Source organism: Oncorhynchus kisutch, unplaced genomic scaffold, assembly GCF_002021735.2.
Source record: "Oncorhynchus kisutch isolate 150728-3 unplaced genomic scaffold, Okis_V2 scaffold1280, whole genome shotgun sequence".
Taxonomy (NCBI): Eukaryota; Metazoa; Chordata; class Actinopteri; order Salmoniformes; family Salmonidae; genus Oncorhynchus; species Oncorhynchus kisutch.
This window is the reverse complement of record NW_022263225.1, coordinates 77,242-92,005: the sequence shown is the minus strand read 5'-3', so window position 1 is coordinate 92,005 and position 14,764 is coordinate 77,242. Positions and strand designations below refer to the sequence as shown.

The following is a 14,764-nucleotide window of genomic DNA, read 5'->3' as shown; positions in this document are numbered from 1 at the left end:
CAGGGGCTACCAGTACAGAGTCAATGTGGAGGCTATATACAGGGTATTACGGTACAGAGTCAATGTGGAGGCTATATACAGGGGCTACCAGTACAGAGTCAATGTGGAGGCTATATACAGGGGCTACCAGTACAGAGTCAATGTGGAGGCTATATACAGGGGCTACCAGTACAGAGTCAATGTGGAGGCTATATACAGGGGCTACCAGTACAGAGTCAATGTGGAGGCTATATACAGGGGCTACCAGTACAGAGTCAATGTGGAGGTTATATACAGGGGGTACCAGTACAGAGTCAATGTGGAGACTGTATACAGGGGCTACCAATACAGAGTCAATGTGGAGACTATATACAGGGGCTACCAGTGCAGAGTCAATGTGGAGGCTATATACAGGGGCTACCAATACAGAGTCAATGTGGAGGCTATATACAGGGGGTACCAATACAGAGTCAATGTGGAGACTATATACAGGGGCTACCAGTACAGAGTCAATGTGGAGGCTATATACAGGGGCTACCAGTACAGAGTCAATGTGGAGGCTATATACAGGGGCTACCAGTACAGAGTCAATGTGGAGGCTATATACAGGGGCTACCAGTACAGAGTCAATGTGGAGGCTATATACAGGGGCTACCAGTACAGAGTCAATGTGGAGGCTATATACAGGGGGTACCAATACAGAGTCAATGTGGAGGCTATATACAGGGTATTACGGTACAGAGTCAATGTGGAGGCTATATACAGGGGCTACCAATACAGAGTCAATGTGGAGGCTATATACAGGGGCTACCAGTACAGAGTCAATGTGGAGGCTATATACAGGGTATTACGGTACAGAGTCAATGTGGAGGCTATATACAGGGGCTACCAGTACAGAGTCAATGTGGAGGCTATATACAGGGGCTACCAGTACAGAGTCAATGTGGAGGCTATATACAGGGGCTACCAGTACAGAGTCAATGTGGAGGCTATATACAGGGGCTACCAGTGCAGAGTCAATGTGGAGGCTATATACAGGGGCTACCAGTACAGAGTCAATGTGGAGGTTATATACAGGGGGTACCAGTACAGAGTCAATGTGGAGACTGTATACAGGGGCTACCAATACAGAGTCAATGTGGAGACTATATACAGGGGCTACCAGTGCAGAGTCAATGTGGAGGCTATATACAGGGGCTACCAATACAGAGTCAATGTGGAGGCTATATACAGGGGGTACCAATACAGAGTCAATGTGGAGACTATATACAGGGGCTACCAGTACAGAGTCAATGTGGAGGCTATATACAGGGGCTACCAGTACAGAGTCAATGTGGAGGCTATATACAGGGGCTACCAGTACAGAGTCAATGTGGAGGCTATATACAGGGGGTACCAGTACAGAGTCAATGTGCAGGCTATATACAGGGGCTACCAGTACAGAGCCAATGTGGAGGCTATATACAGGGGCTACCAGTACAGAGTCAATATGGAGGCTATATACAGGGGCTACCAGTACAGAGTCAATGTGGAGGCTATATACAGGGGCTACCAGTACAGAGTCAATGTGGAGGCTATATACAGGGGCTACCAATACAGAGTCAATGTGGAGGCTATATACAGGGGGTACCGGTACAGAGTCTATGTGGAGGCTATATACAGGGGCTACCAATACAGAGTCAATGTGGAGGCTATATACAGGGTATTACGGTACAGAGTCAATGTGGAGGCTATATACAGGGGCTACCAGTACAGAGTCAATGTGGAGGCTATATACAGGGTATTACGGTACAGAGTCAATGTGGAGGCTATATACAGGGGCTACCAGTACAGAGTCAATGTGGAGGCTGTATATAGGGGCTACCAGTACAGAGTCAATGTGGAGACTATATACAGGGGCTACCAATACAGAGTCAATGTGGAGACTATATACAGGGGCTACCAGTGCAGAGTCAATGTGGAGGCTATATACAGGGGCTACCAATACAGAGTCAATGTGGAGGCTATATACAGGGGGTACCAATACAGAGTCAATGTGGAGACTATATACAGGGGCTACCAGTACAGAGTCAATGTGGAGGCTATATACAGGGGCATGCAGTACAGAGTCAATGTGGAGGCTATATACAGGGGCTACCAGTACAGAGTCAATGTGGAGACTATATACAGGGGCTACCAGTACAGAGTCAATGTGGAGGCTATATACAGGGGCATGCAGTACAGAGTCAATGTGGAGGCTATATAAAGGGGCTACCAGTACAGAGTCAATGTGGAGACTATATACAGGGGCTACCAGTACAGAGTCAATGTGCAGGCTATATACAGGGGCTACCAGTACAGAGTCAATGTGGAGAATATATACAGGGGCTACCAGTACAGAGTCAATGTGCAGGCTATATACAGGGGCTACCAGTACAGAGTCAATGTGGAGACTATATACAGGAGCTACCAGTACAGAGTCAATGTGGAGGCTATATACAGGGGGTACCGGTACAGAGTCAATGTGGAGGCTATATACAGGGGCTACCAGTACAGAGTCAATGTGGAGACTATATACAGGGGGTACCGGTACAGAGTCAATGTGGAGGCTATATACAGGGGGTACCAGTACAGAGTCAATGTGGAGGCTATATACAAGGGGTACCAGTACAGAGTCAATGTGGAGGCTATATACAGGGGCTACCAGTACAGAGTCAATGTGGAGGCTATATACAGGGGCTACCAGTACAGAGTCAATGTGGAGGCTATATACAGGGGCTACCAGTACAGAGTCAATGTGGAGGCTATATACAGGGGGTACCAGTACAGAGTCAATGTGGAGGCTATATACAGGGGCTACCAATACAGAGTCAATGTGGAGGCTATATACAGGGGCTACCAATACAGAGTCAATGTGGAGGCTATATACAGGGGCTACCAGTACAGAGTCAATGTGCAGGGTCACAGGTGTTGAGGTAAGATGTACATGCAGGTAGAGTTATTTAAGTGACGTAAGTATACAATGCAAATAGTCTGGGTAGCCATTTGATTAGCTGTTCAGGAGTCTTGTGGCTTGGGAGTAGAAGCTGTTTAGAAGCCTTTTTAAATATTTTATTTAACTAGGCAAGTCAGTTAAGAACAAATTCTTATTTTCAACGACGGCCTAGGAACAGTGGGTTAACTGCCTGTTCAGAACGACAGATTTGTACCTTGTCAGCTCGGGGATTACGAACTTGCAACCTTTCGGTTCCTAGTCCAACGCTCTAACCACTAGGCTACCCTGCCTCTTGGACCTAGACTTGGCGATCCGGTACGCTTGCCGTGCGGTAGCAGAGAGAACAGTCTATGACTAGGGTGGCTGGAGTCTTTGACCATTTTTAGGGCCTTCCTCTGATACCGCCTGATATAGAGGTCTTAGATGGCAGGAAGCTTTGCCCCAGTGATGTACTGGGCCGTATGCACTACCCTCTGTAATGCCTTGAGGTCGGAGCCCGAGTAGTTGCCATATCCGGAAGTGATGCAACCACAATGCTCACGATTGTGCAGCTGTAAAACCTTTTTGAGGATCTGAGGACCCATGCCAAATCTTTTCAGTCTCCTAAGGGGGAAAAGGTTTTGTCGTTCCCTCTTCACAACTGTCTTGGTGTCTTTGGACCATGTTAGTTTGTTGGTGATGTGGAACTTGAAGCTCTCAACCTGTTCCACTACAACCCTGTCGGTGAGAATGGGGGCGTGCTTGGTCCTCCTTTTCCTGTAGTCCACAATCATCTCCTTTGTCTTGATCAGTTATCAGTTATTGTATTATATCAGTTATCAGTTATTGTATTATATCAGTTATTGTATTATATCAGTTATCAGTTATTGTATTATATCAGTTGTTGTATTATATCAGTTATCAGTTATTGTATTATATCAGTTATTGTATTATATCAGTTATCAGTTGTTGTATTATATCAGTTATCAGTTATTGTATTATATCAGTTATTGTATTATATCAGTTATTGTATTATATCAGTTATTGTATTATATCAGTTATTGTATTATATCAGTTATCAGTTATTGTATTATATCAGTTATCAGTTGCTGTATTATATCAGTTATCAGTTGTTGTATTATATCAGTTATTGTATTATATCAGTTATTGTATTATATCAGTTATTGTATTATATCAGTTATTGTATTATATCAGTTATTGTATTATATCAGTTATTGTATTATATCAGTTATCAGTTGTTGTATTATATCAGTTATCAGTTGTTGTATTATATCAGTTATCAGTTGTTGTATTATATCAGTTATTGTATTATATCAGTTATCAGTTATTGTATTATATCAGTTATTGTATTATATCAGATATTGTATTATATCAGTTATCAGTTGTTGTATTATATCAGTTATCAGTTGTTGTATTATATCAGTTATCAGTTATTGTATTATATCAGTTATCAATTATTGTATTATATCAGTTATCAGTTGTTGTATTATATCAGTTATCAGTTGTTGTATTATATCAGTTATCAGTTGTTGTATTATATCAGTTATTGTATTATATCAGTTATCAATTATTGTATTATATCAGTTATTGTATTATATCAGATATTGTATTATATCAGTTATCAGTTGTTGTATTATATCAGTTATCAGTTGTTGTATTATATCAGTTATCAGTTATTGTATTATATCAGTTATCAATTATTGTATTATATCAGTTATCAGTTATTGTATTATTTCAGTTATCAGTTGCTGTATTCTAGCCCATTGAATAATTCCCTGTAGTGTAGCCATGTGAATTACATTGTTCTGATTGGACTCCTGTACAGGTGCACTGGTGGTGCAGATAATGACGCAAAGATAATGGAGCTCATTGGGGACTGTGATTGGTCAGAGGAAGGCCAGGGCGTGGCTTACCTACCTGCTGCTTCCTGGAGTCTCCAAGGGCTCACCTGGTGTCACTTTCCCCAGGACAGAGATCGCTGACTGGAGTGAAGCTGACTGCACATTAGACCACAGCGATGCCAGAGAGACAAGACACGCCTCTGGTAAGTAACTATGTTAGCGACTGTAAGGGGATCCCATTTTATGGTTGACCAATCTCTCCCACGTGTCTGTTGATTTGTCATCATTTTTTTATGTATTTTTTCCATTTGAGTGTGCAGGCACTATTCTATATGTATGTCTGTGATAAAGTGCTCAGCTTTTAAGAATCACTTCCTCTGACATTTATTTGGTTCTTGGAAATATTATTTCACAACCTGTGAGAGAGATGGAAAATTATAAATGTTTACAGTTTGGATGCACAACAGCATTCTTCTTTGTGATTTGTAGACATGTAATCATATGATTCATGTAATGTGGCTCTCGTCTAGTGGAATGTCACTACGGATATTATCTGTAGTATATAATCATAGAATATAATCAAGTGCTATTTTTACTTTTTGAAAAGGTCTTGAAATGCCACTTGGAATATTGTTCCTGTCAGTGGACCCAGTCTGATGGTAAACACATCTTACCGTGTGGCTTTCATTCCTGTTGGGGGGTTTAAACAGTGATACTCAAATAGCTGTGGGACAAATTCAGGTTTAATTCAACATTGCCTGTGGGCCTTAACATAAAGGACTAGTTTTAAAAGGAAAGTCAACAGTACTCTACCTTACCTTCCAAATATGTTTCATTATTAAAGTGGTAGAACACTTGAGTTCATAGAAAAATCAGCATTCATTTGTAAACATGTTATGACGTAGTGTGTATCATACTTCCTGAGACTGTAGAGTTGGTTGAAGTTACCTCGTCAAACTATTGGCCCGTGACCTCATTATTTGAGTGATAACAGCCCACTAATCTAGTGGAGCAGAAATCACAATACAGGACACAGGAAGCAGGCACACTGACTCAAGCCTGCATGCCTCTATACCGAGGAGCATACCGTACACATATACAAACAGGCACCCACGTATCCCCCCCCTCCACCTCACACACACCCTCTTCACTTGTTGTCACTTGAACTCTTCCTGACCTTGCATGCAAATGTTATGTTTGCATGGACAATGGTCCTTTCCCCTCACACAATCCCTCCTGCCCCACATTCAAATAAGAGCCGTCGAGACCAGACTCACTTTTACATAAAAAAGCGATTGTGACAAACTGCACGCCATCAGTACGTCTTAATCCTCTACTGCACATCGGTGCCCTCAGACAACACAACACAACACCGTTTGGTAGCTTACTTTGTGTTGCCTAGGGCAACGTTGTGCCATACCTCTACTTTGTTGTGTTGCCTAGGGCAACGTTGTCAGTTTGGCTACTTTTCAGGGCAATATCATGCTCAATGAAAGATTTGATGTAAAATGATGGGCTTGGTCAATATCATACATAACCTCTGATAGTGAGGACAGTGACCGAGAGGAAGACTGGACCCCAGAATCAGGTTTGAGAAGCAGTGAAATACTAGTTTGAAATATTTTTGAGGTGAAAAACCTAAATGTTTACAGTAGAGGATTAAATGAGTTGGGGGGGTTGGATCTTTGCCCATAACCTGTACAAACTATTGGCCATGATCCAATACATTTTACTGAGTGGTCAGTGAGGCCAAATACGGTAACAAGCTGAAGCTGCTTGTTTTTGCTGTGCAGGCATGGGCCTCGAATCTCTTCCCATTTCTGATGATCATCTTTTACCAGGCATCCCAGGCAAATGAGCACCGTCAAGTAATGTTGACTCAGATGCAAATTCTTAATCGCTGCCAGTAGGAGACAAATCTTTTATGGTTCTTTTCCAGCAGTCTAGTCTCATCTGACAGCCAACCCTCAGCTCTGTCTAGGGAAGAATATAGGTTAAATGCAGCAGTCTAATCTCATTTTACAGCCAACCCTCAGCCCTGAGCTGAGTGGCATCCATCGATTGAGAAGAAAAATAAAAGCCAACTACTCCTTTCAGTTACATGGAGCAACTTTTCTGGTATCCAACATTGCATCCAATGAGGTTGTTACGTGCCTCCTAAGAGGAGGGAGGTGCAGGAGTCATGAGCAGGAGAGCAAGGAAGTCCCAGTAGCACAATCGTTTATTAGAAGTCCCAACTCAACGACAACAGGTGGAGGAACACGCCCAAACGAAGTCGCCACACACAGGGAATAAACGCAACACACGGAGGAGAAACCGCTACTCCTAATTACAGTCCAAAACGGTACAACGACCCTGAGAAAGAAAACCCCGTGGCGCAAACACGCACCTCTAACAGAGCAAACACGCACCCCTAACAGAGCAAACACGCACCCCTAACAGAGCAAACACGCACCCCTAACAGAGCAAACACGCACCCCTAACAGAGCAACAACAGCGAATAATCCCTCACAAAGACTAGCAGGCAGCGGAGGTTAATAAACCCACTGAATTAAACTAATAGGACACTGGTGTAAAGAAAAACCAGACAGACACAAACGAAAAGGAACAATGGATGGGTGGCAGCTAGTAGGCCGGCGACGACGACCGCTGAGCTCCGCCCGAACAGGGGGAGGAGCCACCTTCTAGTAGGCCGGCGACGACGACCGCTGAGCTCCGCCCGAACAGGGGGAGGAGCCACCTTCTAGTAGGCCGGCGACGACGACCGCTGAGCTCAGCCCGAACAGGGGGAGGAGCCACCTTCTAGTAGGCCGGCGACGACGACCGCTGAGCTCCGCCCGAACAGGGGGAGGAGCCACAGAGGTTAACCTCTCCTGCTCTCCCTGTCCATCTAACTCCCTCTGATAACATCCTGTCTCATTTCATTCACATCCTTATAAGAGCTGTCCTATTAAGGTACATAGTGCAGCAGATACATTTGCCTTTGATGATAGTTGGTAGTACTGTGTATTAAGGGGTGATGACAGTGTGATATAGTTGGTAGTACTGTGTATTAAGGGGTGATGACAGTGTGATATAGTTGGTAGTACTGTGTATTAAGGGGTGATGACAGTGTGATATAGTTGGTAGTACTGTGTATTAAGGGGTGATGACAGTGTGATATAGTTGGTAGTACTGTGTATTAAGGGGTGATGACAGTGTGATATAGTTGGTAGTACTGTGTATTAAGGGGTGATGACAGTGTGATATAGTTGGTAGTACTGTGTATTAAGGGGTGATGACAGTGTGATATAGTTGGTAGTACTGTGTATTAAGGGGTGATGACAGTGTGATATAGTTGGTAGTACTGTGTATTAAGGGGTGATGACAGTGTGATATAGTTGGTAGTACTGTGTATTAAGGGGTGATGACAGTGTGATATAGTTGGTAGTACTGTGTATTAAGGGGTGATGACAGTGTGATATAGTTGGTAGTACTGTGTATTAAGGAGTGCTGACAGTGTGATATAGTTGGTAGTACTGTGTATTAAGGGGTGATGACAGTGTGATATAGTTGGTAGTACTGTGTATTAAGGGGTGATGACAGTGTGATATAGTTGGTAGTACTGTGTATTAAGGGGTGATGACAGTGTGATATAGTTGGTAGTACTGTGTATTAAGGGGTGATGACAGTGGGATATAGTTGGTAGTACTGTGTATTAAGGGGTGATGACAGTGTGATATAGTTGGTAGTACTGTGTATTAAGGGGTGATGACAGTGTGATATAGTTGGTAGTACTGTGTATTAAGGGGTGATGACAGTGTGATATAGTTGGTAGTAATGTGTATTAAGGGGTGATGACAGTGTGATATAGTTGGTAGTACTGTGTATTAAGGGGTGATGACAGTGTGATATAGTTGGTAGTAATGTGTATTAAGGGGTGATGACAGTGTGATATAGTTGGTAGTACTGTGTATTAAGGGGTGATGACAGTGTGATATAGTTGGTAGTACTGTGTATTAAGGGGTGATGACAGTGTGATATAGTTGGTAGTACTGTGTATTAAGAGGTGATGACAGTGTGATATAGTTGGTAGTAATGTGTATTAAGGGGTGATGACAGTGGGATATAGTTGGTAGTACTGTGTATTAAGGGGTGATGACAGTGTGATATAGTTGGTAGTACTGTGTATTAAGGGGTGATGACAGTGTGATATAGTTGGTAGTACTGTGTATTAAGGGGTGATGACAGTGTGATATAGTTGGTACAAATGTAAAATAAATATATTTGGATTCGTTTAACACTTTTTTGGTTACTACATGATTCCATATGTGTTATTTCATAGTTTTGATGTCTTCACTATTATTCTACAATGTAGAAAATAGTAAAAAATTAAGAAAAACCCTTCAATGAGTAGGTGTGTCCAAACTTTTGACTGGTACTGTAGGTCTAAGCTCTTGGAGATGCCTCACACCTGTCATCAGCAGCAGAGTGACTGGTACTGTAGGTCTAAGCTCTTGGAGATGCCTCACACCTGTCATCAGCAGCAGAGTGACTGGTACTGTAGGTCTAAGCTCTTGGAGATGCCTCACACCTGTCATCAGCAGCAGAGTGACTGGTACTGTAGGTCTAAGCTCTTGGAGATGCCTCACACCTGTCATCAGCAGCAGAGTGACTGGTGAATGATTCTGGGTTAGATTTACCTGGATGTTGGGTAAAAGTCATGTAGTGCACTATGGGTGCTGTGTCTATAGGGGGCGCTACCGCTGCAGAGACGATGCCCACGATGCGGGGATGTACTGGAGTGGTCACGGGAGCAAAGGTAGGAGTGGTTTGTGTTTGTTTGTTTGTCATAGTGGATTGTGAATGACCGGACTGTAAATACTACTGTATGTGATGTACATTGTTTCTATGTGTATAATGTGTATTCTGTATGTATTAATGTGTCTGTGCTGTGGCAGTGCTCTGTTGGCCTGCCGTTGCTACTCTCAGCTGGACGAGGCCGTGGAGAGTGTGGCTGAAGGCCGAGGCCGGGGTGCTAGCAGAGGGGACAAGGAGAGGGGTCACTGGGCTGCAGGACGAGTGGGGGACATTGACTTCACTGGCACCAGTAGGACAAGGGGAAAGGTAACACTGCTACAACCACAAGGTAACACTGCTACAACCACAAGGTAACACTATTACAACCACAAAGTTACACTGCTACAACCACAAGGTAACACTGTTACAACCACAAGGTAACACTGCTACAACCAGAAGGTGCTACAACCACAAGGTAACACTGTTACAACCACAAGGCAACACTGCTACAACCACAAGGCAACACTGCTACAACCACAAGGTGCTACAACCACAAGGTAACACTGTTACAACCACAAGGTAACACTGCTACAACCACAAGGCAACACTATTACAACCACAAGGTGCTATAACCACAAGGCAACACTGTTACAACCACAAGGTAACACTATTACAACCACAAGGTGCTATAACCACAAGGCAACACTGTTACAACCACAAGGCAACACTATTACAACCACAAGGTAACACTGCTACAACCACAAGGCAACACTATTACAACCACAAGGTGCTATAACCACAAGGCAACACTGTTACAACCACAAGGTAACACTGTTACAACCACAAGGCAACACTGTTACAACCACAAGGTGCTATGACCAGATGGCAACACTGTTACAACCACAAGGTAACACTGTTAAAACCACAAGGCAACACTGTTACAACCACAAGGTGTTACAACCAGATGGTAACACTGTTACAACCACAAGGTAACACTGTTACAACCACAAGGCAACACTGTTACAACCACAAGGTGCTATAACCAGATGGTAACACTGTTACAACCACAAGGCAACACTGTTACAACCACAAGGTAACACTGTTACAACCACAAGGTAACACTGTTACAACCACAAGGTGCTATAACCACAAGGCAACACTGTTACAACCACAAGGTAACACTATTACAACCACAAGGTAACACTGTTACAACCACAAGGTGCTATAACCACAAGGCAACACTGTTACAACCACAAGGTAACACTATTACAACCACAAGGTAACACTGTTACAACCACAAGGTAACACTGTTACAACCACAAGGTGCTATAACCACAAGGCAACACTGTTACAACCACAAGGTAACACTGTTACAACCACAAGGTAACACTATTAGAACCACAAGGTAACACTGTTACAACCACAAGGTGCTATAACCAGATGGCAACACTGTTACAACCACAAGGTAACACTGTTACAACCACAAGGTGCTATAACCACAAGGCAACACTGTTACAACCACAAGGTAACACTATTACAACCACAAGGTAACACTGTTACAACCACAAGGTAACACTGTTACAACCACAAGGTGCTATAACCACAAGGTAACACTGTTACAACCACAAGGCAACACTGTTACAACCACAAGGTGCTATGACCAGATGGCAACACTGTTACAACCACAAGGTAACACTGTTACAACCACAATGCAACACTGTTACAACCACAAGGTAACACTGTTACAACCACAAGGCAACACTGTTACAACCACAAGGTGCTATGACCAGATGGCAACACTGTTACAACCACAAGGTAACAATGTTACAACCACAAGGCAACACTGTTACAACCACAAGGTAACACTGTTACAACCACAAGGTGCTATAACCAGATGGCAACACTGTTACAACCACAAGGTAACACTGTTACAACCACAAGGCAACACTGTTACAACCACAAGGTAACACTGTTACAACCACAAGGCCCTCGCTTCATACTTGTCGCCAAACCCACTGGCTCCATGTCATCTACAAGACCCTGCTAGGTAAAGTCCCCCCTTATCTCAGCTCGCTGGTCACCATAGCATCTCCCACCTGTAGCACACGCTCCAGCAGGTATATCTCTCTAGTCACCCCCAAGACCAATTCTTTCTTTGGCCGCCTCTCCTTCCAGTTCTCTGCTGCCAATGACTGGAACGAACTACAAAAATCTCTGAAACTGGAAACACTTATCTCCCTCACTAGCTTTAAGCACCAACTGTCAGAGCAGCTCACAGATTACTGCACCTGTACATAGCCCACCTAAAATTTAGCCCAAACAACTACCTCTTTCCCAACTGTATTTAATTTTTATTTATTTATTTATTTTGCTCCTTTGCACCCCATTATTTTTTTATTTCTACTTTGCACATTCTTCCATTGCAAAACTACCATTCCAGTATTTTACTTGCTATATTGTATTTACTTTGCCATCATGGCCTTTTTTTGCCTTTACCTCCCTTCTCACCTCATTTGCTCACATTGTATATAGACTTGTTTATACTGCATTATTGACTGTATGTTTGTTTTTACTCCATGTGTAACTCTGTGTCGTTTTATCTGTCGAACTGCTTTGCTTTATCTTGGCCAGGTCGCAATTGTAAATGAGAACTTGTTCTCAACTTGCCTACCTGGTTAAATAAAGGTAAAATAAATAAAATAAAAAATAAAAAAGGCAACACTGTTACAACCACAAGGTGCTATGACCAGATGGCAACACTGTTACAACCACAGTTGGAAATGGTTCCGTACCACCATCCATATTGGTCCTATCTAAGAGACAGTTCAGTGATCACAAACTGTGGTCCTGGAGAGATACATTTCAGTATGTGCAGGACTGTGTTCCATTTCAGTATGTGCAGGACTGTGTTCCATTTCAGTATGTGCAGGACTGTGTTCCATTTCAGTATGTGCAGGACTGTGTTCCATTTCAGTATGTGCAGGACTGTGTTCCATTTTAGTATGTGCAGGACTGTGTTCCATTTCAGTATGTGCAGGACTGTGTTCCATTTCAGTATGTGCAGGACTGTGTTCCATTTCAGTATGTGCAGGACTGTGTTCCATTTCAGTATGTGCAGGACTGTGTTCCATTTTAGTATGTGCAGGACTGTGTTCCATTTCAGTATGTGCAGGACTGTGTTCCATTTCAGTATGTGCAGGACTGTGTTCCATTTCAGTATGTGCAGGACTGTGTTCCATTTCAGTATGTGCAGGACTGTGTTACATTTCAGTATGTGCAGGACCGTGTTCCATTTCAGTATGTGCAGGACTGTGTTCGATTTCAGTATGTGCAGGACTGTGTTCCATTTCAGTATGTGCAGGACTGTGTTCCATTTCAGTATGTGCAGGACTGTGTTCCATTTTAGTATGTGCAGGACTGTGTTCCATTTCAGTATGTGCAGGACTGTGTTACATTTCAGTATGTGCAGGACTGTGTTCCATTTCAGTATGTGCAGGACTGTGTTCCATTTCAGTATGTGCAGGACTGTGTTCCATTTCAGTATGTGCAGGACTGTGTTCCATTTCAATATGTGCAGGACTGTGTTCCATTTCAGTATGTGCAGGACTGTGTTCCATTTCAATATGTGCAGGACTGTGTTCCATTTCAGTATGTGCAGGACTGTGTTCCATTTCAGTATGTGCAGGACTGTGTTCCATTTCAGTATGTGCAGGGCTGTGTTCCATTTCAGTATGTGCAGGACTGTGTTCCATTTCAGTATGTGCAGGACTGTGTTCCATTCCAGTATGTGCAGGACTGTGTTCCATTTCAGCACTAACATGGCCTGAATTATCAAAACAATGCAGATTGATAATTAATGCATATTCTCATTCAGTCATTTCAGCTTAAGTTATCCATGTTTCTCATCATTTTACAAAACTATTTCAAGTCAAGAAAGAGATTAAAGAAATATGAACGAGGACCTGTTCCTTGACCATGTACATCTCTCAGTAAATACCACACTGTGCTTCTCTGTCCAGTTTGTGAGGGTTCACAGCTCCACAGATCCAGTGTTAATCTACCAGATGCTGACAGAGCAGTGGGGACTATCCCCTCCACACCTGGTGGTGGCTCTGGTGGGGGGAGACGAGCTGGCTCAGATGAAACCCTGGCTCAGGGACACCGTGAGGAAAGGACTGGTCAAGGCTGCTCAGAGCACAGGTGGGACACGCGCACACACGCATACACACACACACACACACACACATTCACTTTTGTTTTTACTAAGATCACCGTGGGCAGCCAATGGGCCACGTTGAGTTCCCTGCTCTAAAGTGAGCATGTTGGACAAAGTGAGATGATGTCTCTACCTCACAGGTGCCTGGATCCTGACCAACGGGCTTCGCTTCGGCATCACCAAGCACCTGGGCCAGGCTGTCCGTGACCACTCTCTGGCCAGCACCTCCTCTAAGGTCAAGGTGGTGGCCATCGGCATCGCTCCCTGGAACATGATCCACAACAGAGACGCTCTGCTTGCTGCTCAGGTCTCCATACACATCCATGCAGAAGATCATATGAGTTCAGAGTAGATGTTGATTACATTTAACATGTGATTAGACGAGACAACGAGGTCCCAGTAAAACGTCTATATGTGTGTCTGTGTGCGAGTTGCTGAGTTGTTGTTACGCGCTCCTCTGAAATGTGTTCTCTGACCGACGTGTGTCCTCCTGCAGCCAGACCAGCCTGCCGTGGTGGAGCCCCAGGACCTGTCCCATGGGGCGGTGTACTCCCTGGACTGCAACCACTCCCACTTTGTCCTGGTTGAGGAGGACCCTCAGCGCCCCGGGGCCACCAGCGAAATGAGGGTCAAGCTGCTCAAGCATATCTCCCTGCAGCGCACCGGATATGGAGGTGAACCTACTTCAACTTAAACATACTTACTCTTTTGTAAACCTTTATCTAACTAGACAAGTCAGTTAAGAACAAATTCGTATTTACAATGACTGTCTACCAGGGAGCAGTGGGTTAACTGCCTTGTTCAGGGGCAGACATTTTTTACCTTGTCAGCTCGGGGATTAGATCCAGCAACCTTTTGGTTACTGGCCCAACGCTCCAACCACTAGGCTACCTGCCCCCCCCCCCCCCCCCCAACTTATTTGAAGGTTGTTAATGTTTACTGTGCGTCATATTCGACACAGCACACTTGTATTTC

At 43.7% G+C, this 14,764-nt stretch overlaps 1 protein-coding gene across 1 annotated transcript in view; it reads left to right on the top strand.

Annotated features, from left to right (window-relative positions):
• The first annotated feature begins 4,910 nt into the window (after window positions 1-4,910).
• LOC109885755 (transient receptor potential cation channel subfamily M member 5) overlaps window positions 4,911-14,764 on the top strand; it is a 45,580-nt gene continuing 35,726 nt past the window's right edge. The window contains exons 1-6 of the mRNA XM_031818178.1: window positions 4,911-4,997; window positions 9,528-9,595; window positions 9,735-9,900; window positions 13,593-13,773; window positions 13,930-14,096; window positions 14,286-14,463. Of these exons, the coding sequence (XP_031674038.1) occupies window positions 4,971-4,997; window positions 9,528-9,595; window positions 9,735-9,900; window positions 13,593-13,773; window positions 13,930-14,096; window positions 14,286-14,463 (787 nt within the window). The 5' untranslated portion in view covers window positions 4,911-4,970. The remainder of the gene's footprint in view (window positions 4,998-9,527; window positions 9,596-9,734; window positions 9,901-13,592; window positions 13,774-13,929; window positions 14,097-14,285; window positions 14,464-14,764) is intronic.